Raw genomic sequence first — 27,924 nt, 5'->3', positions numbered from 1 at the left:
CATAGCCAGGGGAGCTCTTACCTTTAGGATCTAGAACTCCTTACATACAGCAATTGTCTTAAGTTTATATTGAGTCTAAAGCCAATGTGATTATGGATTCCCTACTGCAGTATCTTTAGCAATGGACCTAGTGGCTCATGGCTTTATGGTTAGTGTGCTAGAGGAGAGGATGACCCAGGTACACAGGAAGAAACATTTTTTTGCAGGTTAGCAGTGAGCTTGCAAGCTGCAAAAAAGGAAGGAAGAAAATGACACAATGATAGTATGTCTTTATTTCCTAAGGCTCCATATGAATTATTACTCCCTTTTGAATGAGACAGTTCTTAAGAGGTGATTTGTAAATACAAAGAGACATTCTCCAAAGGTAAAGAATATTTCCAAAAAATTTATACACCCATTCTACTCCCAACATGAATATGAGTTTTCATAAAATTAGTTACATGTCTGCCTGCCCACCTGTAACTTCACAGGTCTGAAGCCCTACAGGAACTCCACTGTCACCCCTTCCCCACTGTTGATCCTGGTTCTTGCATTTTCTTACTCCTCTCCCTAGCCAAATCTGAGCTAGAGAGGATGTCTCTACCTTAGGGATGGAGATGTATTCTGGGCCTCCCACAGTTACCCCACTAATAATAATACATGATATTAAGATGCTGTTAGTACTACCTTTCTAGTATTTACATCTTTTAAAGTAGTAACTAGACCAGTTATCACTGGAACTAAGAATTTCACAGAAATGAATAGTTCAAAAAAGAAAACTTTTGGAATCTTGCTTAAGCTCCTTTCTACCTCTTCAATTAAGTTTGTTTTATATCTAAATCAGATCTATTTCACATAGGTTATAAATTTAAATTCATCTGTATATTCACATATTTTTATGTAAAGTAAAACATAGTACCTTCACAGGTCCACATGTTCTCAGAACTACTGCTAAAGTCAGTGCTGCCGGTAAGGCTTGCTAACAAGCAGTTCATTGACCTGTAGACTAGGAGCAAAGTCAGCACTCCAGTTTTTTGTTAAACACATCACTCAAGGTAAGTACAAAAATATTTATTGGTAAAAAATAAACCTGTACTTCAGCAACTTGTTGAAAGTTCTAGGAGCTCTTCTGTTGTTCCTGTGTCACTAAATTAAGCCCTTGATTTTTCACATTTAAGGAGGGAAAGAAAAATGCTAAGCATGTCAGTTGAAGCCATTTTTTTCCCCAGTGACAATCACATTGTTGATCTTGTGCATAAAAAATATTCGAGGAGCTATTCAGTGTAGTCTTTGGGTCTGAGAGAGCTTTCTGTGGACTGCTGCACTGAGGGGGATGTGCTGTCTCCATCCAACACCTTTGGGTTTTGTGGGCTGCTGTGAAAGAAAGAGAAGAAAATACCTTATTTCAGTTTAAATACCACCATTCAAGGATGCAACCATTATGTGAAATGTTTTGAGAATGAATGCAGATTTCCTTATGAACTCTAAAGCGACAGTGAAGATACGGTGTTTTACAAATCAGTATTCTGTATCAAAAAGAGTACTTCCTGTATCTTAATCATACTTGCTTACTTTTAAGTGGACAACTACAGTCCCACCTCATGACAAAGTGAAGGAAAGGGAAAGTAAAGTGGCCTCCATAGTAAATTTTAATATTCATTTGGAGAGTTATGTTCAGCTGCACATTTGCTGTTGTTTTATTGTGTTTATTAATAAACTGGCATATAAAAGTCAAAGAGTCTCCTGATTAGTGTCTAAAATCATGATGGGTTTCTTCAAATAGGAATATATAGTTATAACCATCCTATCTAGAAGGTTCCTCTAAATGTGCTCATCAATAGTATACTTTGTATAAATACTTAGTATGTAAGATACGCATGTGTTCTCATTCAGAGCATCCAAAATCTATACAGGCTTTTGGATTTTAAGAGCCCTTACCTTTGAATATTCTTAATTTGATGTCTCATCTCTCAACTGTACTATTTCCCTCTCTAATAATCAAATTCTTTTTTATTTTTTGCTTTGAGACAATATTAAAGGCAGAAACCTCTGACTCTCCTCCTTTTTGGGCCCCCACTCCTCTTCCCCTTGAGTTTTAGGGAACTGATTTCAAGCACCAATCTTAGAGTAGGGCCAGCTCCCCTTCTCCAGCCTCTTCTCTTACACTCCCTCACAGCAGAAGAGTTAAGAAATGAAGTGTTTTGATTTAAAAACCACCTGCTCCCGGGGCTGGCCCCGTGGCCGAGTGGTTAGGTTCCTGCGCTCCGCTGTAGGCGGCCCAGTGTTTCGTTGGTTCGGGTCCTGGGCGCGGACATGATACTGCTCATCAGGGCCACGCTGGGGCAGTGTCCCACATACCACAACTGGGGGGACCCACAACGAAGAGTGTACAGCTGTGTACTGGGGGCTTTGGGGAGAAAAAAGGAAATAAAATCTTTAAAAAAAAAAAAAAAACCACCTGCTCCTGCTGTTAAATGAACTGAAGAGAGATGCCAGAATTTTAAGCAAAATGGAGGAAAAAATAGACTGAAAAAAGTCACATTTAGTAAATACTTATAACCTACAACCGTTTCAAGCTTTCTGTTTTTTCCATACCTTTGTATTAAAAACGAGATTTATTCTCAACTTCCAAGGTCTGTGCTTCACTTTCTTTGCAGTAACTTTCTGCCCCAACCGTATCCATAATATTGCTTCCACAATTCTGTGTATTATAGCCACTATCCATCTGCGAGGAATGAGGAGGAAAAAAACACACCAAGGTAACACTGTAACTCAGCCACAAAATTTACTTTGAGTAACTTGTATGTTTAAATTTATTTTAAAATATTTATAAAATTATATACTTACATAAAATATACAATTGATGTAATTATATATAAAATATTTAAAAGTATTTTAGTGAATCACTATATACTATCATTCACCACTGAACAATACAATGTATTATTTAATATTGCTCATATTGAATGAAATATAAAGGTAATATATAACCATAAAAGGTAGTTCTACATAGAACTGGTTGTTTTTCAAAGTAGTCACTGTATTGTACAGTTCCTTCTAATAAAATATATCCTGTAATTTCCTTTAGAATCAATGAACAAGCCACCAAGAACATGTTTTCCTGTTACTTTGTGAGCACACCCAGTAGATGAAAGTGAAGATTACAACCAACTTCACCTTCCAACACATATACCAAGCTTGTCTGTAAATGGCTTGGTTGAATCTCTAAACAAAATTTACCTAAAAAGCATGCTACCTTTAAGAATATTCAAGGTAATACACATTTTTTAAAAGGTAGGTTACATTATACTCACATGCACTGCTGAAATAATAATCATAAGCTTCAAAATAGTTCTACATTAATATATAACGGCTCTAGATGTTAGTTCAACTTTTCATTTTAATTAGAATTGTAGCATTCTAGGACACATTGTTACGGCCAAAAAGAGCAAAAGAAAAAGGATTCTAGCAAATATCTGAGTGACTAAAGTGCCAGGCCCTGTATAGCACTTTATATAATACCATTCTTCTTTTCTCCTTACAACACTATTCACTTGACAGATGAGGAGGCTAGGGCTGAGAATGGTTAACTTTCAGTGTCAGACAAAATGAGGTGATGAAGACCTGAGGCTCCAAAACGCCGTCCACGACGCACACCACATTCACCCGCACAGTGCCGAGCACCAAACACAAAGTCCCACAAGGGGCCACCTTGCGGTTAAGCCCTTTTCTGCAAATTAGGCACGGAGAGAAGAGAGAAGACTCTAGTTTTGCACCCCCCAGTCCCCACAAACATTAGAATAGCCTAGAAAGTGCATTCTATCATAATCTTAAGAAAAATGTTACCAGTTTTCAGGGATGGATGCCTATTGTTCAGTACTGGGAGTCACATCCCATTTGAACGAAAGCCCCTTTGACGTGTAAAAAACAATCTTACATTACATCCTAGGGGAAAGACCTCGTTCTGCTATTATTCAACAGCTATTTGGTCAAAAAATGTCATTATCAGCTTGCTTCCAGAAACTGCCAATTACTCTTCCTTTTATTATTCACCAGTGCCAAAAAACTTGCTTATACAACTCAATACTAATACTTAACTGAATATGCCAAGGGAAAAGTTAATAGTACAGTAGTAAGTGAGGCACACAGGGAGTCTGTCGCCCTCTACAGGAAGAGAAGGATCAATGGGCACCCCATGAGATGGTGGCTGACCACCTGGCTCTCATCTAGACCACTGCTAAAGTCAATGCCTTCTGACAACACAGATCATCTCGTTACTCCACACAGGCATCAAGGTGGCATCAGCAGCATTTTACAGCTGAGAAGGATGAGGTGCTCAAAACGATTAAAAAGTCATGCTCTATTCACTCTCAAGTGGATCTTGCCTTAGGATCTCATAGCCCATAAATAACAGAACTCTAATTCAAACTAAGTTCTGATTGCAATGTTTATAGTCTTCCAGCTGCACTATGCTGCCTTTAAAAGGTGTCTCGACTGCCAAGCATCCTACACATTGTTACTAAATTCATTTTTCTCCTACATAAATCAGATGTGGTCTTTTTAAAACCTTCAGTGGTTCACAACTGTTGTAACTTACAAGGCATTCCCTAAAATCTGGCCTCAGCACTCCTTCCCTTGTCATTCTCACCCTCATCATTCTCTGTCTCTCTTGCTTGCCACCTTTCACAAAGGACTCTGTCTCCCATCACTTAATGAAAACCCACTGTGTTCAGGACAGTTTCCTCACATTAATCACAATGATCATACTTTTATCCTATAATCCCATTATTATCTCCATTTTAAATAAGAGGGAATGAGCTCAAAGAAGTTTTCACTTTCTGAAATTTATAAAACTAACAAAGCTGGGAAATAAACAAATCTGCCATTTTGCTTTTCCAAGCCCATGTTCTTTAAAGCCGTGCTAGCCCCCTGCTACAAATATGTGCACCCACGCCCATCCTGGCCCCCTGCCCTCCTATAAGAGCAGAGGGGTTATTACTGCTAATCCTCCTAGCAGAGCTCTAGAATCTATCCCATCTTGTGTGCCTTAGTTCCCTCATGAATAAAACGAATCACCATTTTATAGATGGGATCTATTGCACTGCCGGAAGGTATCATAAGGATCAGATTCTGACTGTAAAATACATGGCCTGCTCTTTAATACACAAAAGGAGACATACCTGATACCTATTATTAATAATTATCCTGCCTGGGCCGGCCCCGTGGCAGAGTGGTTAAGTTCGCACACTCCACTGCGGCGGCCCAGGGTTTCCTGGTTCGGATCCTGGGTGCAGACATGGCACCGCTTGTCAGGCCATGCTGAGGTGGCATCCCACATGCTACAAGTAGAAGGACCCAAAACTAAAATATACAACTATGTACTGGGGGGATTTGGGGAGGAAAAGCAGGAAAAAAAAAAAAGATTGGCAACGCTTGTTAGCTCAGGTGCCAATCTTTAAAAAAAAAAATTATCCTGCCTGATTTCTAGTTTTCTTCTTTTTACTCTTCTCCCTCTCTTCTTCATTTAAATATGCTAGTTTCTCCCATTAAAATAAAAATAAAGTAAAAAAGAAAACCACAAAAAGATCTTGGACTTCAATGTTCTCCTCCAGTTATCAAAATCTTTCCCTTCACAACGAAGATTCTTCAAAGAGTTATCCACACTATCTTTTCATTACTGCACCTTCTTTACCTTCCTTCCATTCACTTCTCACCTCCCCACCTTAAGGCTGCTAACTCACCAAATTACTTCTGTTACTAATCCAACAGCCACTTTTCAAGCCCTATATCCCTCGCTCTTATTTTGACAGTACTAACGATTCTTTCCTCTTAAGACAGTCCGTGACACCATGCTGTCCTACCATCCCTCTCCCTTCTGGCTGGTCCTTCTCAGTCTCCTTCAGGGGTTCTGCTTCCTTTACCCACCCCCTCAATTTTTCCTCAGGGTTCCAAATGTTGCCCTACTCTTCTCACTTTATACAGTCCTTCTTCTTGAACTCATCTATGCACTCATTCTGCTTTCATTCTACAAATAGTTAATGAGTACCAGGTTTTAAAATAAACTCTGGGATGAACAAAAACATATATGATTGCTGGATTAATGGTCAGATTGGAAAGAATGGAAAATGTACGTGGAATTATGAAACCATAATGAGATCCTGCTTGGCCAGTGTGATCAGGGAAGGCTCCTTTGAGGACATGACCCTTAAGTTGTGAGCTAAAAAATAAACAGGAGTTAACTCGGCAAAGTGGGAAAGGAAGGAATTCTACACAGTGTGTGCAAAGGCTATTTGACAAGAGGGCATATGGTTATTCAAAACTCTAGAAAGCCAATGTGACAGAAACAAAGAGGATGAAGGGAAATAAAATGAGGCTGGAGAGTAAGACAAAGGCCAGACCAGGCTATAGATTTTTAAATTAACACCAAAAACAAAGACGAAACAAAAAAAGTTTAGAAATTAAAGATGAGATGTAGAAACAAAAATCCAAAGAAGGATTATTATATAAAGTCAAGGAAATTTCCCAAAAACTAGGACAAAAAGGAGATGAAAAATATACTGAAAAGATTTTTAAAAACTGGAGAATCAAAAAGAGTTCAGTGACAACGGTGAAAATGACAGAGGAGAAAACTAAGATATTATTCAAGGAAAGATTCAAGAAGTGAAGGGCAGGAGTTTACAGATCATCAGGGCCCACTGAGTGCCCAGCACAAATAATGACAAGAATTCAAAGAATCCACACCAAAGAATCACTGAAGTTTCTGAACACTGGGGACAAAGAAAAGACCCTCTACTCCAGAAAGGGGGTAAAAAGAGATCATATACAAAAGATTGAGTATTTAAATGGTTTCATCTCTCTCACCAGCAAACTGGAACAGAATCAATGAAGCAATGCCTTCAAGCTCTGAAAGACAACTATTTCCAAACTCTCAAATGTGAGAATAAAGAACACATGCTCGGACGTGCAGTATCTTGAAAAATGTACTCCTCCTCAGAAAACTACCAGAAAACGTGTTCCAGTAAAAGTGAGAAGTAAACCAGGAAAGAGAAGAATGGAATATAGAAAACACGATAGAGAACACAGGAGAGATTAAGGGAGTTCCCAGGATGAAGGTAAAAGAATATTCCAGGACGACAGCTGTGCACCACACGTGGAGGCCAACCATCCATAATAAAGCAAGCTAAAAGGCCCTGGGAAAACACGGCTGTCTTCAAATGTTTGAAAGCTACTTCTGTGGTAGGAAAACAAGAATGGATGAAACATTTTTAAGCTACAAAATGCCCTGCAAAAGGTGGGCATTATTATGCTGTGGCCTAAAGGGTAAAATTGAGACCGATGAGTAGATATCACAAACAGACCCATATTTTAACACAATATAAGGAAGAGGATTGTAATGGTAAGAGAAGTCTGAAAACGGATTGGAACATTCCTAGAGGTATGCAAGCACAGAGAGGATGACAATTTAGTAGTGATAAAGGCCTCTGATGGGTGTCGGATTGGATGATTAAGGTGTATTTCAACAAGACTATCTTATGATTCTTCTATAAATGTTCTGAAAAAAGAAAGTGAGAAAAAGAAGTAAATACCTTTAAGCCTAAGTTTATTTTTCCAAGGTTAAGTACTTTTTCTACTTATGTGTCCAATTTTAGAGGCTAAAACATGTAAAAGTGATTCTAGTATTTTTTTTTGAGCAAGGAACCTAGAAGTCAGGGTAGACAACATAGGCATAAAAATATGAGCAAAAGATTATATTTAATTTTGGGTCATTTAGAATCCCTCCATGAGTTTTATACTATAGCATGCCCCAACTGACAGCACTATAGTATTATAGAGTTGTTGTGAGACTTTAATTAATTAATACACACAAAGTGGTTAGAAGACAGCCTGGCACACTGAAACACTGTGAAAGTATCAGCTGTTACTATGAGTCAGTATAAACTTGGATTAAAGAGCATGGACTCTACAGCCAGACTGCCAGGATTCAAATCTTGGCTCCACCACTTACTAGCTATATAAGCTTTAGGCAATTGACTTAACCTCTCCGACCCTCAGTTTCCCATAAAGTGGAGATAACAGTACACCTATTTCACAGGACTGTTGTGAAGATTAAACTTTCCACATGTAATGTACTCAGAATAGTCCCTGGCATATAATAAGAGCTATGTAAGTGTTAGAGATTGTTACCATGAAACGGCAGGTAAGAATTGCCTTTCTGACTATTTTGAAGTTCTTTCAAAATTCTCAGCTCAAAGAATACCGCAATTCATAGAACAAATGTCTTTCTGAAAGTACATGCTGGCTATGAAGCGCATTTGTCAAATGAATTATGCTTTCTTATTGCCAGATACTGCAAAATGGGAAATGTACGATTACATGAAAAATGTTGGTTATAAATCACATTTTCTAAAAGAAAACTACAAAAAATATACACATAAAAGGGCTCTAAACTGTTTTTTCTCCCTAAATCATATAAAGGAAAAACAAAAACTACTGTATTTTTAAAATACAAATACTATACCAGAAATTGACTTCCTTTGGCACTAGATCCACATGAAAGAGAGATGAATCCTGAGAAGCTGCCTGACTCTAGGCAGTCTGTATAAACAGAGCAGCTCGATTTCTTTTCTGCTCTCATCTTTTCCTACTCCAAATAAACATCAGTTAATGAGAATATTACATATACATCATCAGTCCAAACTAAAAGAAACTATCCCTCATGGTATCACCTAGTATTGCTATTTTTAAAAAAAAATTATATAATGCTATAGTCTGCACATTTAACCCATTTTCTTTGTTACTGTAATCTTAGAACAGACAGGATAAAGAATACCAAGAGAACAAAGTAAAGGACTACAGAATATTAAAATACCTTACCTGAATGTTACTGCTTTCACAAGGAATGACACTACTTTCTGCAAGAGGTGACATGCACATATGAGAGTTTTCAATGCTGAAGGCAATCCCACTCACAAAATCTGCCACGGGTAAGCTCCCATTGTCAACCGGCTCCTTAATCCAGGTGTTCTGGTCTGCTATCTCTACAGGATCAACCATATCCACAGTGTTATTCTCCTTTTCACTTTCAACATCCTGCAGCAGTGCTAATTCCTTCTCAGAAGCACTGGACTGATTCTGTGTAATGGACATGGCAGTCACCAGTAAACGTGGGCCGCGTGGAGAAGCGTCATTACTCAGCTGCCGCAGGTGTACTGCAGCAGTGTCCATGGCTGGTGAGGAGGCATCTGTGGAAGGAAGACTCCCTTTATCTTCTTCATCTTCACTGTGAGCCTCAAGAGGAAAAGGAATCCGAATCAGTGAGGTCCGATACTGAGTACCACCTCTACACATCTCCAGTCGCATAGGAGACCAATTTTTAATTGGTGAGCAGCCATCTATATAAGGACTTCTGATACACGGATTAGGAATTCCATTAGAATTTCTTCCAGATGAAGCCTCGGGAGAATGAACAGTAAACTTCCTTTGTTCTAAAAGATTGGAAAAGAAAAATTACATCACAAAAACATGAAAATGGAAAATGAAAAGCCATTACTAAACGGTAATCATCACGTTTCATGACAGAAAAACTGGCTTTCTATAACACTTTTGTTGTTTTCTAATGTGAAATTTTGGTGTTAAAAACAATAGCACAAACGAATGCGGCTCAATAAGCAGGATGAGGCTCTTCAAAAAGAATTCCTCTGGCACCTTCCCTTTTTTAATTAAACAAAATATTTTATTCCCTGAGAATTATTTCCTCATAAGCACACTGCTACTTCAACAAAACTGTTCATACACAAGATACCAGACAAACCAGCTGACAGCTACAGTGTAACAGCTGTACCTGGCAGATGAAATATATAATAATCTATTCGTGTTTATGCACAATACCATAAGCAACATTACAAGGCAAACAAACTAAAATAATGTTTGCAATAATAAAGAGTGTAACAATGATAATCAAAATGCTTTAAATTTTTTTTAATTAAAAAAAATTTAATAGTTTTTATAACAATTAGCTTAAAAAAACCAAAGTTATAAAATAAGGGCAAAAGTACATAAACAATCCTCTCAACGGTAAATAAACATATGAAGTGTTCAGCCACACAAATAATAAAAAATAAGGAAGTTAAAGCAATGAGAGATAATTTGTTTAACAAAAACACTTAAGTCTGAGCTAATAATTCTGCCCTGCCTCCCCTCAGCAAAAAAAAAATGACCAGTAAACATTCGGCAAGAGTTCATCACAATAATCAGATACAGAAATTAAAGCAGTAGGAGACCTTTGTGTAGTGTGCCAAATTAACAAACATCAAAAAGAATGGTAAGACCAGTGCTTCTGGATAGGACAAAACTGTCTTTCTTACACATTATTGATGAAAATTCCAATTGTTGCAAACTTCTATGAAGAAAATTTGACAAAATTCCTAAAGGGTATTAAAAACATTCTCCCCGGGCCAGCCTGGTGGCACAGCAGTTAAGTGCCCACTTTCCGCTTCTGCGGCCGCGGTTCACCGGTTCGGATCCTGGGTGTGGACATGGCATCGCTTGGCCCACCATGCTGTGGCAGGCGTCCCACATATAAAGTAGAGGAAGACGGGCACAGATGTTAGCTCAGGGCCAGTCTTCCTCAGCTAAAAGAGGAGGATTGGCAGCAGTTAGCTCAGGGCTAATCTTCCTCAAAAAAAAAAACATTCACCCCTTTTGACCAAATAATTCCACTTCTGAGAATTTTACTTAAGGAAATAAATATGTACAATACAATGTATATACCAGGATAATCATTAGTTTTGTGATAAAGGAAAATTAGAAATAATTTAAATGTTTATCAATAATTGAAAACAAATGGTACATCTGTGAAATGGAGTATTATATAGTGATTCAAAAATCATGGTTTCAGACAATAATAAATGACTTGAATAACCTATGAAAATACTCATAAAATGCTTTGTGAACAGAGCAGGATATAGAACTATACATATATATATATGTGCATGTGTGTGTGTCCACATATGTGTGGAGCTATATATACACACACAAATATAGACATACATGCATAAAGGAAAGACTAATAACAATAGTTTTCAGTTTTCAATTTTTATTTACTATATATAAGTTTATTAAATTGCGATTAATTTTCAAAAAGTGCTATAATTTTTTTCAAAGAGAAACTGACATATTGCAAAGAGGAATATGTAAATTTCCACATACTATCTTTACCTTAAAAACCTTACTCAAACCAATATATCTTTACAAAATATGAACATCCTATTACCAAAGTCTGAACCTATAGGTCAGAAGCCATACAAAACCAACTTATCCCTAAAATTGCCATCTTTCTTTGATTCCATTTATAAGAAGGTTTGATAGAAATACTGCTAATCAAATGACCCGTATTTAACACTAAAGTAGAACTTTGCTGAAAATTGCAGTCTTGGAAGGTAAATTCAAGGTATATGTTAAAAAACAAGCTAGAAAGAGCCTCGTTAATAAGAAGTACTGACAGGATAGAAATTTAAAGTCGGCATTTTATTGAGAGACATACCTGCGAGTGGTGTCTTTCCTATCTGAAATGCAACTGGTGAGAAAGTGGGTGAAGAGACAGGTGAAGGAGGACTGGTTATGCTTCCCAGACTGTACTTCTTTGCACTACCCTGAATAGGGCTGGAAGAAAACTGCCCCTATAACAAAAATAGATAAAATTATATGGTTCTCTCCCTCCACTCTGTTAGACCACATGCCATTTGTCTTCATCTTTGCAACACATTCATAAACTAGGTTGTACAAACTTTGGTCATTCACCAAAACCAAGATGCTACCTCCGCCTTTTGGCAAAAGGCATGATGCCAAAAGGCAAGCCATCTTGTAACAAGGACAGTGAAAAAGATTGTTACAAAATTCTGAAATAGAATATATTAGTCAAGATAAAATACAAATGCACTGTGTTTACACAAACCCTTACAACACTTCATACTAAGTGGCTGTTTACAAAAAATTTCAAATTAAGTTACTCCATTAATGCCATAGATCTAGTTGTTTTACTGAAAATCTTACATACTTCAGTAAACAAGTTACAACTGAAATTCCTGGAGACTCATGATAAAGTGGGTCATCCTTTATAGCTCTAAACACAAAATTGGAGAGGCTGACCAAAAACATTCTTATGACTAAGGACAAAATGTGAACTATGCTAATCTGTACGAAATATAAAACCCAAAATACAATTATTCCTCTTGAATACAATATGGGCACCTAGGTCCAAGTATATCTATAGCAAAATAACCAGCCATTTTTAGTACACCTCTTACCGAGCTCGGTGTCTGCACAGGGCTCCTACACCGTACAGGAGATAAATCTATTGAATAAAAAACCTCGAGTGATGCTTGAGCACCATTGTGAGCACTTCTCGGAGAAGCTGGAGGTAAGGAGTCAGAGATACTTCCATTCCCATCTAAAAATAGCTTTCTTCTGAGGGATGAAGAACTAAGGTTTCCAGGAGATTGATCTGCAAATTCATCAGCTCTAAAATAGTCACCTGCATTTAATGTTAACAGAATAAAAGACAAAGCTAGTCATTTTGAAGAGCAATAATATTTCAGTTATCTGATGTTTAAAAACCAGCATGTACTATACGTTTGAATTGTTTTCAAAAAAGGCAAAGTGTAACGGCATATGTGATGTTTTAAATCTGAAATTATTCCTTCTTTTTTGAGTGCTTCGTTAATAGTATAGGTAAGACCAGTAAGATGTCTCCAGGAATAGTTTATGTCTATAGCAAAGTTCATTATGATAAAAGGCTAATTCAGGCCATATTAAAGAAAAAGGAGAAATCTCAGGATGGCTCCCCACTTCTTTAGAAAGAGGCATTGCCACATATTCCCATTTACAAAAAGCCATCAAAACAAAACCTTTTATTTAATTTATTAAAGGTTTAAATGGATACAATACTTACCTAATATATTTTCTAAATTAAAATCCACAGGAAGAGACAGCAATGTCTGACAAGCAGCTGGAGGCAAGCAGATAAATAAATACAAACACGGATAAATCAATGTGAGCACATTACATGCAATTTAGCATGTGCTTCCCAATCAACCGTCTCCCCATGATGTTCCAGCCACGCTGAATTATTTCATTTATGCATTCTATTATATAACATGCCACCTTCCAATAGATGGTTTCCCACACTGTCTAGCACTGATGTAAACCTGTTAATGATAAAAGTTAACTCCTGGTTGTGCTGTTGGCACTTGAATCAAAAAAGGAGTCAGCAATCTATATTTGGGGATAGATTTTCCAATATTAACAAATTTTCAAAAGAATGCTTTCCAAAACCAGAGATCGATGCACATGCGTTGAACAAGAAAACATACTGCTGTTCCTAAAACACGGCTGTACGCATCTACTCTAATTGCTTCTAAACATCAGCTCTCATATAGCTCATTCATAAAATGTAAACACAATTCCAGTGTAAAGTGTTATCACATGAACAGAATTTAAAATCAAACGCAGCTTAATATGGAACATAGTTCTCAGATTATATACATACTCACCATTGCTTTTCTCAGAATGGATAGTCAGCTTTCCTCCAATTGGAGATTCATTATTTATGTCAATACCTGTAAAACATTTTGCGTGAAAAATCTTACATTATATATTCTTCATTTATTTTAGGGTTACTTTTTCCAGAGTAAAAAAGTGAACAAAGTGGAAACTTTCATTTCATAACATCAAAAAAGCAAATCTCTACATATACAGGTATATAATTTGGCATGTTACTATTAAGTTTATTTTTAACTTTAAGGGAGCACAGGGATAAAATTTGGAGGATTACCACATCAAATAGTAATATTTTTAGTAATATTTTTTAAGGAAAGCATAGTTGTTCTCCATGATGTCAACCCCAAAAGGCTAGGAATGCATGTCAGCCATCCTCAGTGGCCTCAAACAGATCCTCTTGTTGCAGAATGTTTTTCCAAAATGGGTTTAAATAAATTGTCTGAATTAAAATGCCAGATGATTTTGACGAAAGCTGCAATCTGATAAATAAAACCACGTTCAGTTTTTTTCACAACAGGAGTCAAAAATAAGGCTGTAAATAATTTTTTAAACAATGGAAAGTTAATGACTAAATATTAAGTTTCATAACTTGAAAATCACCAGATTAAAAAAACTACAACACACAATGAAAAAAATGGCTAATATAAGCAAAATAAAAGGAAAGAAAACAGAATAAAGACTGGTAACCTAACAATCCTAAATAAATGGGTGAATGAGTGAGTGGGTGAATGAGTTAAAGTCTCCCATTAAATACTATCAGAATGAGTAAAAAAGCAAAACTCTAGATTCAAATGCCTTCTTTGCTGAAGGCTGCACGACCTTCTACAAAGCAAACGTAAGCAAGGCACTCGGCTGCCGAAAACCCTATAATGTCCTTGGTCCATAGGCTGCAGTCCAAACACCTTCAGGGCCAGAAAGCCCTTCAAAAACCTTGTCTCTGTCTCTAGCACAGTTGTCTCCAACTAAACACTACTATTTGAGTACCTCAAAAGAGGCAAGTTGAGCCAGCCCTGACAGTCTATTGCTTAAAGTTTGGCACGCTCCGCTTTGGAGGTCGGGGTTCACTTCCCGGTCCCAGAACCAAACCACTGGCCTGTCAGTTGCCATGCTGTGGCAGAACTAGAAGGATTTATAATTAGGATATACAACCATGCACCGGGGCTTTGGGGAGAAAAACAAAACAAAACAGGTTTTCTGTCTGACCTCTAGGTATTTCTTACAGTCTTTCCTCTCTGACTTTTCTCCCCCATTCCCCAAGTCTGGCTAATTCAAGTCTCAGCTTAAATTGTGTCTTCTCCCAGGCGTGCCTTTCCTGACCTCCTTACATCAGACAGACATCTACAGCAGCATTACTGCAACACTCTTCAAGTGTACTGCAAATGTTTTGTTGGTTGTTTCCTCTAGAAGGACTTCTTAAGTAAGTTTAAGACCACAATCGAATGAAGAAAAAAAATGGATGGATCTGATTACACCAAAATAAGGATTTCTATGCAACCAAAAACATCAAGAACAAACATAACATACATATGACAGAATGGGAGATGATATTTGAAATGCTTAGAACTAATACAACTACATTATACAAGGTATCTTAGAAATTGACAGGAAAAAAAGAAGACAACTCCAATAGGAGTATGACCAATGAATTATGAATAGGCATTTTACAAGAGAGGAAATAAAAAATGTCATTAGTGTATGAGAAATGAAAATTAAAACAATTCATTTAGAATGTAAAACAACCCATTAGAAAGGCAAAAATTTGAGAGCTGAATAATGTCAAGTGTTGGCAGGGATGTCAGGACATAGGAACCCTAGGCACTGTTGGTGGCCATGGAAACTGTGTAGCCATTCTGGAGAGCAGTCTGGCACTGCGTAGTCAAATCAAATAAAAACATAGCCTATAACTCAGAAATTCTCAGCCTATGTGTATATTCCAAAGAAATTCTCACTCAAGTCCTAAACAAAAACACACGAGGATATTCATGAAAGTACTTAGCTGCATAAATACTAGTAGAAGTTGACAGCATAAGCCGATGTGTATGAACAAAATCATTTTTCCTACTGACTCACCACTTCCTTTGTTAACTGTAAAGTAAATAATACTGAGCACTTACTATGTGCTAGGTACATAATCTTGTAGGTATTATCTCATTTAAATCTCATAATAACCATCATTTTATAATAAGGAAACTGAGGCACAGAAAAACTAAGTTACTCCCCTAAAGTCACAAACCTAGTAAGCTATACTGGGCATTCAAACCCAGACAATATTACCCTAGAGTAAGGGTCAGCAAATGATAGCCCACGGGACAAATCTGGCTTGTTGCCCATATTTGTAAATAAAGTTTACTGGAACACATCCACACTCGGTCATTATGTATCATCAGTCGCTGCTTTTGTGCTACAGCAGTAGAGTTGGATGGTTGTAGCAGAAACGATGTGGTCTGAAGACCCTAAAATATTTAATATTTGGTCCTTTACAGATAAAAGTTGCCAATGTCTACCTTAACATAGCATTGTCCACTAAAGCTTTTTCTGTGATGATGGAAATGTTCTATTTCTGTGCTGGCCAATATGGTTGCTACTAGTGTGGCTACTGAGTACATGAAAGGTCAATAGGGTGACCAGGGAACTAAATTTTAAATTTTAATTTACTTAAATTTAAAGAGCCACATGTGGCTAGTGGTTACCTTATGTCAAGAACTGTGAGGGGTCTGAGATTTTACCCTACTTGAAGCTAACAAGTTAGTGTGTCAATGTTCCATGGATGCTGGCTGAAGACATGAGGCTTCTGGGTGAAAGACAAAGGACTTCATTGTTCCCAGCACAGCAGGCAGCATAAGCTTCATGTTCATGTCAGTTCCCTTTGCCCCTAGTCCTGAGGAGTGAGATGAAACAGCCCAGGTGGATGAAGTGCACACAGTAGGTTTGTGTCACAGCTGAGGAACCCTCAGTTTGGAAATCCCATTCCTGCTGCAAGCAAACCTGTTGCAGAGGGAGACCTTATCATATTATATTGGAGAGCAAAACAAACCTGCCTTCTGCTTTGGAGGGACACACGATATCTTCCAAGGATGTTCACAATACAAACATCCTTGAAAACAGTTTGAAACAAAACCTGTCCATGCCACTCCTCACAAGATGTATAGAAATTCAAGACCCATGAAGAACGGTCTTCAAAGCCATATTGGAAAGCACAACTCTGGAGCCCACTCTATTAACCGCTGTACTCTGTCATCATGGGCTTGATCAGCATATCAAAGAAGCTGTAGTATTTTTAACATCTTCCTGGTCCTACATCACTTTATCTAAAACAGGATACTTAGAATATGAAATGATGTTATAAAAAAGATCACATAACAAGGTTGATTCGCGGGGCTGGCCCGGTGGCGCAGTGGTTATGTTCGCACGTTCGGCTTCTCGGTGGCCCAGGGTTCGCCAGTTCGGATCTCGGGTGCGGACATGGCACCACTTGGCAAAAAGCCATGCTGTGGTAGGCATCCCACATATAAAGTAGAGGAAGACGGGCACGAATGTTAGCTCAGGGTCAGTCTTCCTCAAAAAGAGCAAAAAGAGGAGGATTGGCAGTAGTTAGCTCAGGGCTAATCTTCCTCAAAAAAAAAGAAAGTTGATTCGTCTGTTCAAAAATCCAACAAGAATGTGGAGGGAAAAACTAATATCTATGAAAATGTCACCTTGGATATACCATTTCAGAGCTAGGAGGGATGTTAATACACTATCATCTGGTTCAACCTCTTTATTTTACAAATCAAAAACTGAGCCCTTAAAGAGACTGAACAACTTGATCAAGGTGATCCCTTCCTGGTTTATAGCAGCAGGAGGTCCCCAGCCCAGGTCTCCACCCACTATTGCATGCCACCCTTACTTTGTAATGGCTGAGAATATAGAATCTGAACTGAGAATGCCTAGTTGTGAATCCAGGCTCTACCACTTTTTATCATCTCTATAACTCTGGACAAGGGATCTAAGCTTTCTAAAACTCGGTTTTCTCACCTTTAAAATGAGGCCAATAACAGCATCTACTTCATTTGAGTTGTTGTAAGGAATTTCTGAAAGCACTGAATAGTGCCCTGGCACATGGAAAGTGCTCAACCCATTTTACTTATTATTGGTGTGTTTTTGATAAAGAAGGGAACAAATATTCCCTCTTATACTGAGAGCATAATTAATGTACGCTACATAGAAGAGTGGGGAATCCCACTGAAATGAGAAATGCATATAAACAAGTAACATTTGAACACTTCTCACAACCCAAAGGACGGTGAAAGCAATTATAATAAAACTATTTCTTGGAGGTAGAAAAATATTTGAAAGATTACTAGCTTGCCTTTCAATTTCCTTATTAATTTTGCAGATAATCAGCTGTATTACACTGTCCCAGAAGTCATGTAAATATCCATCCTTCCTCTCTAATTTGATAAGAAGTCAGCCAATTAGCAAAAAGTAAAGCAATTTAGGATTTCATTTAAAAAATTAACCTTCAAAATCACTGCAAAAATCAGTAACAATGCAGCTCTGCATTCAATATCAACTATTTCTGCATCTATGGATCCTCTATACCCATCATTATAACTGATATTCACAATGGTCATGAAGAAAAGTTAAATTCAGAATAGAATGACCAAAAAAGGAACTTAGTATATTTTAGCCAAGTTTTGAATCCTAACTCTTAAATAGTGAAATCCTCTAGTCTCTAGAAACTTAATTTATAACAAGCTTCCTGTGAAAGCAGATACACTGACACTTCAGTATATGTTGCTTTACATTTACTGATTTTTATGATTTTTATTCATGATTTTTAATACACTCACATTTATTGGAATGATAGTCTGAAAGCTGTTTCCCTTCATGATCAGTCCAAGGAGAGGGGACGATGACATCCTTAGTAAAAAACTAGGAAAATTAAAGTCACAAAATTAGGCATAAATTCCCCCTATGAATATGAAAAAGTACCTATGTTATTTTCAAATAACCATCAAACATGTTATACACTGACTTTATAATTATATTCTAAAATTTTAATAATTAACACAAATGACCTTTTCACAAAAAGTTGAAATGGAAGAAATTTAAAGTATATCTAAAGAGAAATCTTAATACTTCAAATCAACCACTTAAATTTAAAACTTGCAAATTCTGCTAACGGCATTAACCATACAGAAAATATTTTTAATTTCTCCCTCAATTTTTCTTTGGGGGGATGACAAAAGGGAGAATGAAGAGGGAAGGAATAAATGGAGATAGGTGTATATAAGTAAGCCAGTATGAATGGTGTGCTGAAGCTGGCTTGTACTGGCTATCAAGATCTAATTGTTAAATTTTCAGGAATTTTGTGGGTGTCTGCTATTAAACAAAGCCAATATTAAAAATAAAATTATGTGAACTTACAATAAATTATATTAAAAATAAAGGTAATAAGTACTCAAATCATCACTTGCTAATTATTTTACCACATTTACCAGGATTTAGGCTGTTGAGGTTAATCACATCTTTTGTATCTGTATGGTGGGATTCCTACGTATAACGGTATAGCACTGCGCTTCTTTTCCCACTCAGTGAAGTCACATCGGTAACCTGAAACTGGTGTGGGTGGAGCATGTACACCACGGTTAGCAGCAATCGCTAAAACTCACCCTCTCCCCACAATCAGAGGGCCAGCTGTTGAACATTTACCAGCACACCACTGGCCAGTGTACTCAAATGCAGATAGAGCATTTAGATACATGCCTTTCTTCTGTCATTCCAGAAATAAAATTAATTAAGCCTAATACAGTATTTTCTCCTTTCCTCTCTGTTTTGGGGGCAACTCAAAACATTTTCTTTACATTTTGCTATACCTATGACAAAGAACTAATTTCCTTGACTAAACTACCTAAGAACACATGAGGAAATGATGTAAAAAAGGGGGGCAGGGGAGCAGAGATTGTGATATAGACAATTCTCAGAAAAAAAGGAATATAAAGGACCCATAAACTTATGATGCAATGCATAAGGTCACTCAAAACAAATCCAAATCCAAATAGCAAGATGAAATTCTTAAAGTAATAAGAGTAGCACAAACTAAGAATTTTGATAATAACCAGTATTGCAGATATGAGAAAACAGCATCATAATGTGCCCAGGAGTATAAATTGGTACAACCTTTTGGGAGGGCAATACAGCCAAATCTATGACAACTGAAAACACAATTCTGACTTAGCAAGTCCATTTCAAGTACACAAAGAAATATGTACCAGTGTGTCCACTGCAGCATTATTTGTGATAGGAAAACACCAAACACAATGTAAATATCTATGAACTGGGGCTGTGTTAGGTTATGGGACATACTATGGAATGTTAAGCTATTACTAAACATCAGTAAATGCGCTGATAATAAAAATATCTAAGAAAAATTATTAAGCAAAAAAAGCAAGATGTAAAACAGTACGAGAATTGTGTAAAATATTTAAAGGATATGTGCTATTATACACATTAAATCCTTCTGAAAGTATATGTAGAAATGTAACAGTAGTTACATTTAGGGAGTGGGAAGGGAGAACAAGAGGCTCTTCATTTTTTTTAATATTTTTTCTTTGCAGTTCAAATTTTTTGTTATTCTTACTACATGGTGCATGTATTCACTGTATTTCAAATGCATATATGAAAAAATTTAATGTGTTGCTGATGCATTACTTTCTTTCTGATACATTAACCCTAATCTTCATTCTGACTTTATTTTCCTAAGTTTTCTGCTGAATTTTGCTTTAAAAAGCTAAGGATTCAAAAGAGAAAGCTTATTTTCCAAGATGTTGGGAAATGGGAAAGAGTCTGAGAATATTGAAAGGGGAGCAATCAAGTGACTGGATTAGAATGGAAATTTTGAAATTAGTAGATTGATTAAGAAGTAGATAATGTTTGGCAGGAGTAAAGTATATGAAACTGTTTTCTAAGAAACAGGCTATATCTGAAATCCAAAGGGACAACATAGATACTAGAAAAATAAGTGCAGGAGGGGCCTGCACATCACCTGATTTCTGAACACGCCAGAGCTGAGGTCTGTGCGGTGCAGAAGAGACAAGCAGAGCTAAGGAACAGAGGTAGGCAGATGGGGCTAGAGAGGGGAAAAGGAAAAATAAAAACTGTTGCCATGACAAAAAGACGTTTGAAGAAAAAAGACAGATTACCCTTACTTACACTCTAAGAGGACATCAGCAAAGAAAGCAAGAAAAAGTGGAAAACTTAGTTCATTATTTTTATTTAAAAAAACCTACATTTATGATATACTTTTTTTATTTAGCAGTAAGATTTTATTTCATGAACTATCTACACCTTAAAAATCCAAAGAATTAACAACAAAAGATAAAACCATTACCAAACACCAATCTAGATTTTCAAGATCTGAAAATACTGAACTCCTTCTACATAAATTCCAACTTGAAACAGAAGTTTGTACTGAGCAGTATTTGGAAAGCACAAGAAGAAAAAATTGTGCCAGGGCCCTGAGAATGAAAAGATGAATGAAGCACAATATTGGCCAAAAAAGCATTCAGTCTAGGGCAGAGAAGTACTAAACCAATCATTCCAAAAGCATGTAAGTACTATGAGAGGCGCCAGAAGAGCTGAAAAACACTGGTTTTCTGGGAGCACAGAGGGGTGCTTAAGATAGCTGGATGGGCAGGTTGGTGGAGAGGTGGGACGGTAAAGGATCTGAAGGAAGTCTTCCTAAAAGAGGGGACACGCATGCAGAATTGATGCTTAACTGGCTTAATGATCAGTAACAGTTTTAAGTTACCTCTTCAATGGCTTTTTGTCTTTTGTCTTCCACATCTTTATCTATTCTATATAGAGATAAAGAAGAAAAATAACCAGGCCATTACTTCAGCTGCTTGAACATACAAAATAATAACCTTTCAAAGAAATAATTTCCTTCTCTTGAAAACTAGCAAATGTTAAGCTCACTTTAAAAGAAAAGTTGGAATCTTATGACATTTAGTAAATGATGGTATTTAGATATTTAGCATTGCGTTGTTAAGGCTTACCTCCCTCTTTTCCATTCATAATGTGAATGGAATAGTATTTTCTTTTAAAAAGCTTACATTGATACAATTTAAAAATTACTAATAACAACATAAAGAAAACTTGAATAAACCTTGTCCTTTAATCACCACAAATTCAGAAATATTTCATTCCACAGAAATCTAAAAATTGTCCAAATTCTTTCTCTTCAATTATAGCAAGTTTATCATAGTCGTAATTTTAGAATCCATTCTTACTCTGAAATAGAAAAGTAACTATCATTCTCTTCAATTATAGCAAGTTTATCATAGTCGTAATTTTAGAATCCATTCTTACTCTGAAATAGAAAAGAAACTATCATCCTTACAGTTCTGAATAAATAGGCAAAATTATTAATTATGAAATAACAACAATATAAACTTTTGTCAAAATAAATTCTTTTTTCCCCCCTCACTTTGATACAATATGCAATTACAGCAACATAAATTTATCAGCTATAAGATTTAACATAAATGTCAGGTCTCAAGCACAAGGCACAAACTTGCCAAGGACTCAGCAGTTAGCCTTGTAGGACCATTTCTGTAATCTGTTCCAGGAAAGAATACTTGCTTTCCATCAATAAACTGGTATGACACTATTTTCTTCTCAAAATTTTTTCATGTATATATTTGTGGCTTAACAAAGCTTATATGATAATGTATATGTTTCAGAAATTAAAATCAAGTAGACTTTTCAAGTAAGAGTATTATGAGAAAATAGACGATGACGATAATCTACATAGCTTTGAACAACAGCCATTTTGAGAGTAATAAGTCAGTTCTCTTCATCTCATCATGGACATAACTAGGTCAAAATGACAGAGCATAATAATAATAGCATAAAGTATTAGTAAGCTCTGATCTAGCATTAACTCATTTAGAAACCTTTCGCTGCTTCATCTGAGGGATTTTAAGAATCTGAAATATTCAGGTGATTGCTGGAAGCAGTGCAAATCAGTCTTGCCAAATACTGCAGAGCTAGATCATAGGAGGTTCTAAGAAGTCATATAGGAAAGAGCATCCTGACCAGTACATCACAAGACACCGCTGTGATGCACACAGGTTACAGGCATATACTGAATGGATCCTTGGCAGTGGTGGGGGTGAGTGGGCGTGGGGTCAGGATTGTTCACCTCCTGTATAGACAGACTCATTTGTTCACACCAGCATGCCTTACACTTATCATTTTTTATGTGAGCATGGCATGAAAAGACTAAGAAACACTGAAATAGGGAACTCAGATTAGGTAGGAAGAAACATTGGAAGCCACTGCTTGTTTCTAAGAATGAATCAACATGTTTTAAGAGTATAGTCACTATCCTTGGTAGAAGCCATAACCACTCATTTAATTACACTAGTAAATTCAATTAAAATTAGGGTTTTTCCTCTTCTCCTCTACTACAAATCTATCTATTGAAATATACCAAGATTCTTTTCATAAACCCACTCAGACATTACACCATTTATTAACAACTATAGAAATGTTGTGTCACAACTTTGGTTAACTGTATTGTTGACTCTACAGGGCAGGAATAACATCCTACACTTCCTCAGTGTTCCTCACAGTGCCTCACTGTGCTTAATAAATATCTCTTGACTGATAGATAATAGCTGTCCAGGGTTGAACATACTGAAGAGAAGAGGCAACATAAAGCACACGGTTTGTGTGACATAAAAAATCTGTGACTCATTTGCTTTTAGATATTCTTTTCACCTTCTCTTTCAAAGGTATTATTTAGATTTAAGTTAAAAAAACCTTTTATGCTCTATCCCCATTCTATTCCCTTTCTACAACACTTTGGAGGGACGTTAATTAATTGTGGGGGAGTGGTCACCAAGTCACCAAGCCATGAGAGGAAGGGGTAGAAAAACCAGACAAACATTTGCAAGAGCATTTCAACGTGTGTACATCTTTGTGTGACTGAATTCTAAAAGTAAAGGGAAAAGGATCATCCATTATTTTGAACTGACAACACATGCAACTTAGGACTGAAAATTAAAAGCTGGTCATACCAGTATGTGATTTCAAATATAAAAAAATCAGACTATAAAACTAACATCAACAAGAGTCCATCAAACTATTAACAAATACTGATGTCTGTAATTTGTAACTACAGAATATGCAATTTATAATCAAAAACTAGGTCTGTTCCACCAAAGAAGTGCATGTTCTCACTCCATTAGGCACATTAAGCAGCACAAGTCTGAGGCACACTAGTGCTTGGAAACCTATCAACACATTAACAAAGAAGTCAAGGCTGCTATGATTACCAGGTGAATTCAAGACAATGTTATTCTGATCCCCAAGTGTCCTGTGCAAAGTTGGATGATGTCTAGAAAAGCTCTCTCTGTTGTTAATGGATACCCTTCCGTTCGATGTGTCTTAACTTGGGAAGGGGATTTTCAGCTTCCCAAAAAATAGATGGCAATGAAACAGTGTTTTGCTTTACCCCCCACCACCAAAAAGGAAAACAAAACAAAAACTCAATGGCAGAAGCTTCAATCAGGCAGAAAGGGATAAATTTCAAAATGCCCTTCCGTCTACCCGTGCTGGGGAGGCAGAGTTGGCCCGTAAACAGCAGAGGGGGCAGGTTATCTCTAAAAGAAAAGGACTCCTACCCAGATTTGGAACTGTTGGTGATGGAATCTTTCTGGATGCAGTTCTTTGAACTTGCTCTTCAGTTATTTAGGATAAATCTGTATCATAATTTTTCTTCCCCCATATCTTTTCAGATAAAAATACACAATCTTTGGAATTTCCTCTTTCTTCACTGGAGAGTATGTCATCACACTTAGGTGCAAGAAAGGAAAACTTACCGAGAATGACTTAAGTATAAAGCTTGACGGTGAATGTCTTCCGGGTCTATTTCTACAGGATTTATTACAGCTAGTTGATCAATAGACCATCTAAATTTCCCTGGAGTCTTAATAAAAAAAAGTGAGCTTATGAGTAAAAGCAAACTAAAATAGTTCATCAAAATGCTAACCAATGTCAGCTTAAAATATAATGTGAATGGTTATAATATAAAAATACCTTACAGCTCATATTTTAAAATCTGACTTTACCACTAAATTCAATGGCAAATGGTAATCAAATCACACTAAATAAACTGACTTGACTGTATGTCTTTGAAAACACCCAAACCTACTCTCTGGGTGATTTTTTCCATACTAATAGAAAAATCACAGTAGAGTAATAAAGGTATAGAAATTCCACAATTAGCACTCATCAGTGATGCAATGTGCCCAGGTAAAAGTAAAAATTGCTTAGTGTTCTCAAAGGTCTTTAGTTTCACTAAGAATGAACTGAAATTAAAGTTCTAATTAAAAAAGTGCCAGGAAAAGCTCTTAAATAGTTGATCCTTAAAATAATTATGAAGGGCAACTAGTGCTGCCTTTCTGTATTCAACTATCCAACTAACCCAAAAATTTATCCAAATCCTAATCTGTAATTCAGAATATATTTTTGACAAATTCAGGCTTAAAAACCCCAGATACCATACATTCTGGCTTTGAGGAGTAAGTTGCAGTCATTCCATTATTTTTAAGACTAACTGATAACTAAAATTTAATATGATTCAATTAAAAATCATGAGGTCAGGGGGCCGGCCTGGTGGCATAGTGGTTAAGTTCACATGCTCTGCTTTGGTGGCCCGGGGTTCATGGGTTCGTATCCTGGGCATGGACCTACAAACCACTGACGAAGCCATGCTGTGGTGGCATCCCACATACAAAATTAAGGAAGGTTGGCATGGATGCTGGCTCAGAGCCACTCTTCCTCAAGCAAAAAGAGGAAGATCAGCAATAGATGTTAGCTCAGGGCCAATCTTCCTCACCAAAACACATACACACACATACATACACACACACACACACACACACACACACACCCACCCACCCACACCATGAGGTCAGATTAATGACTAACTATAAACCGTATAACTGTAAAACTTTCCTCTGGTACATACCTGCTTCAAGCTGATATGAAAGCGTAGCATAAACTGCCACACAGTTTGCAGATAATTTACTAGGTTAAAAGATCACACTTCGAAAGAAGTTCTCCAGCGTAGCCCATAACAGTAAAAATAAGCTAACGTGATGATGCCTTTCCAAATCTCCCGAAGAGCACTTTCCCTCCCACGTCACCCTTGAGCTTTACCACTGGTCATAGCACCTATCACATTTTTTTGAAGTTGCTAGTTTAGTTGTGTCTATCCTACTAGACGTTGGCTTCTTTTTATACAGTCTGCAAGCTAAGAATCATTGGCAAAAACCAGAAAGAATATTAGTATTTCATGACATATGAAAATTACATGAAATTCAAATTCCAGTGTCCACAAAAAAAGCTTTACTGGAGCACAGCCATGTTTATTTTGCCTCTGGTGGCTTTTATGATACAAGGCAGAGATGAGCAGTTGTACATGGACCAGATGAACTACAAAGCCTAAAATATTTACTGCCTGGCCCTTGACAGAAAGTTTGCTGACCCCTGCATTAGAGTATAAGTTCCTTGAGAGTTTGTGTCTAATGACCCTGACTGTTCAAGGTATAACCTCTCTACCTGGCATTGTATCTGACACACGGCAGCATTCGAATGTTTGCTGAAAAAATGAGAATAGATAATTAGATGACAACGCTCTTCTCTAATATGGTATTTGCAGATATATCACCAACCAGAGTATCTACCTGTAACCCACAGTTACAGGAAGCTAATACGTTATCTATTAAATTAAAAAAAAGAGAAATACTAACTAAAAAAAAATGTTCTAGCCAACTTCTTTTTAGCCCAACCACTAAATTAGAAAGATCAATACAATTTAAAAAGCACATTCTAGATATACATGTTCCATGATAAATTTCCCCCCTACCTCGTAAAGAAAGATATTTACGTTTAAAATTATTTGTAAACACAGGTCAAGAATAACTTACTGGCAATTTTGTTGATTTAAAAACAGAAGGACTGGAAAGAGTTTGTTCATGGAGATTAGAATAATCGCCAGGACTTTCAAAAGGATTTAAAACAGGGATTCTTCCTGGAGTTTCCGGTGTTATTTGCATTTTTGATTCTCTGACATCTCCCATAGCACAGAGGACAAACTAAAAAGAAATCAGAATTATGTGTAATAAAAATACAAAGTTCCAGGGACATTCATTTTGACAATTAAAATGTATTCAACAAACATATATTTCACAAAAAGAACTAACTCAAAACCTAACGCTCTTGGGGCTTTTTTATAGTTTACAAAAAAGCATCACATACATTTTCTCAAGTGATCCTCTAGATAACCTAGAAAAGTAGAGGTAAGGTATTACTGACAGCATTTCGCAGAATTACCAAGCTCAGAGAAGTGGCTATAAGTACAGTCGACCAAGTATGAATGAGTTCAGGTCCGCCTTCGAGGCAACTAAATGTTACTACAGATACAAATCACTTTCCAACTAAAGGACTTACCTATACTGTTATTATACTTTATCTCAAGTCTCTAAACACTTGAATATCATTCCAATAGCCCAGCAATTCGCTATCAAACTGCAGTTACTAAACAACAATTCTTTATAGCAAGCAAATAAGAGGCGAGGAAGCTTGGGCAGGGGTGCCTTTCTTGCACATTAGCCCCGGTCAGACAAGTATGACTGATTAGGGCTAGGAAATTAACTGCCTTGGGTTGCCTCTCTTCAAACATCCTCCTTTGGCTAAGACCCCCAGGATTGAAGGCGAGACTGTATTACTTCCAGTCAATAGGGGGCTACAAGTAGAGGGAGGAAATCCACTTCTTGGAAAGCTCAAGCGCAGCTGGCAGCCGTGAGCGAAGAGCAGAGGTGGACACTCATGCCAGTGTCACCCCCAACCCTACGCGATCACTCTCTTGGCACCCCTCTCTTCCGCACCTACTCCCCCGCTGCTCCCATTCACCCGGGGGCGAGCCGGCAGGCAGGTCGGAGCCGGGAAACGTGAGCTCTCCACTCACTTTTGTGAGACAGGAGGAAAGGCCAGGAACTACAAAGAACGTACCTAGTGGTGTAAAAAAGGAAGCCCCCAAAAGCGACTCCAGGGTGCTCCCGAGGGGCCAGACCAGCTCCCACGACAGGCACAGACTCTTTAACTCCCCGCTTCCGCGCTGTCTTAGGCCAACCAGGGCACGGGGCTTGTGGGCGACTGGCCAATCGCATCGCACCGCTGTCCGCGAACCAGCCAATCGCATCGAGGCCGCGTAGCAAATTCGAATGGCAACTCCTCGCTTCACATTCCGCGCAGAGTAACGAGGCTCCAAATTCAAATCAACGCAGCCTCACGCCGGCGACGAGCGCGAGGGGCGGAGCCTGCCCGGCGTGA

General features: G+C 37.4%; 1 protein-coding gene across 1 annotated transcript; it reads right to left on the bottom strand.

Moving 5' to 3' along the window:
* Positions 1-250: 250 nt before the first annotated feature.
* Positions 251-27,806, bottom strand: BORA (BORA aurora kinase A activator). Its single transcript, XM_070480895.1, has 12 exons — positions 27,604-27,806; positions 26,520-26,687; positions 24,408-24,514; positions 21,329-21,374; positions 18,369-18,450; positions 13,530-13,595; positions 12,929-12,985; positions 12,285-12,511; positions 11,522-11,657; positions 8,854-9,464; positions 2,575-2,704; positions 251-1,353 (listed from the first exon to the last, which is right to left on the bottom strand). The coding sequence occupies exons 2-11, from the start codon at positions 26,670-26,672 to the stop codon at positions 2,582-2,584; spliced, it is 1,608 nt and encodes a 535-aa protein (XP_070336996.1). The 5' UTR covers positions 26,673-26,687; positions 27,604-27,806; the 3' UTR covers positions 251-1,353; positions 2,575-2,581.
* Between the last annotated feature and the right edge of the window lie 118 nt (positions 27,807-27,924).

Source organism: Equus asinus, chromosome 11, assembly GCF_041296235.1.
Source record: "Equus asinus isolate D_3611 breed Donkey chromosome 11, EquAss-T2T_v2, whole genome shotgun sequence".
NCBI classification, from domain to species: domain Eukaryota; kingdom Metazoa; phylum Chordata; class Mammalia; order Perissodactyla; family Equidae; genus Equus; species Equus asinus.
This window is presented reverse-complemented; position numbering and strand designations above follow the sequence as displayed.

What these genes read in the sequence shown, in the direction of transcription:
- BORA (XM_070480895.1), bottom strand. Translation starts at nt 26,672, where the DNA reads ATGGGAGATGTCAGAGAATCAAAAATGCAAATAACACCGGAAACTCCA. An exon ending in TAATTTAGAAAATATATTAG is followed by an intron (nt 12,512 to 12,928) that starts GTAAGTATTGTA and finishes CATTAAATGCAG; the next exon opens with GTGACTATTTTAGAGCTGAT. An exon ending in CTGTGCAGACACCGAGCTCG is followed by an intron (nt 11,658 to 12,284) that starts GTAAGAGGTGTA and finishes TTTTTGTTATAG; the next exon opens with GGGCAGTTTTCTTCCAGCCC.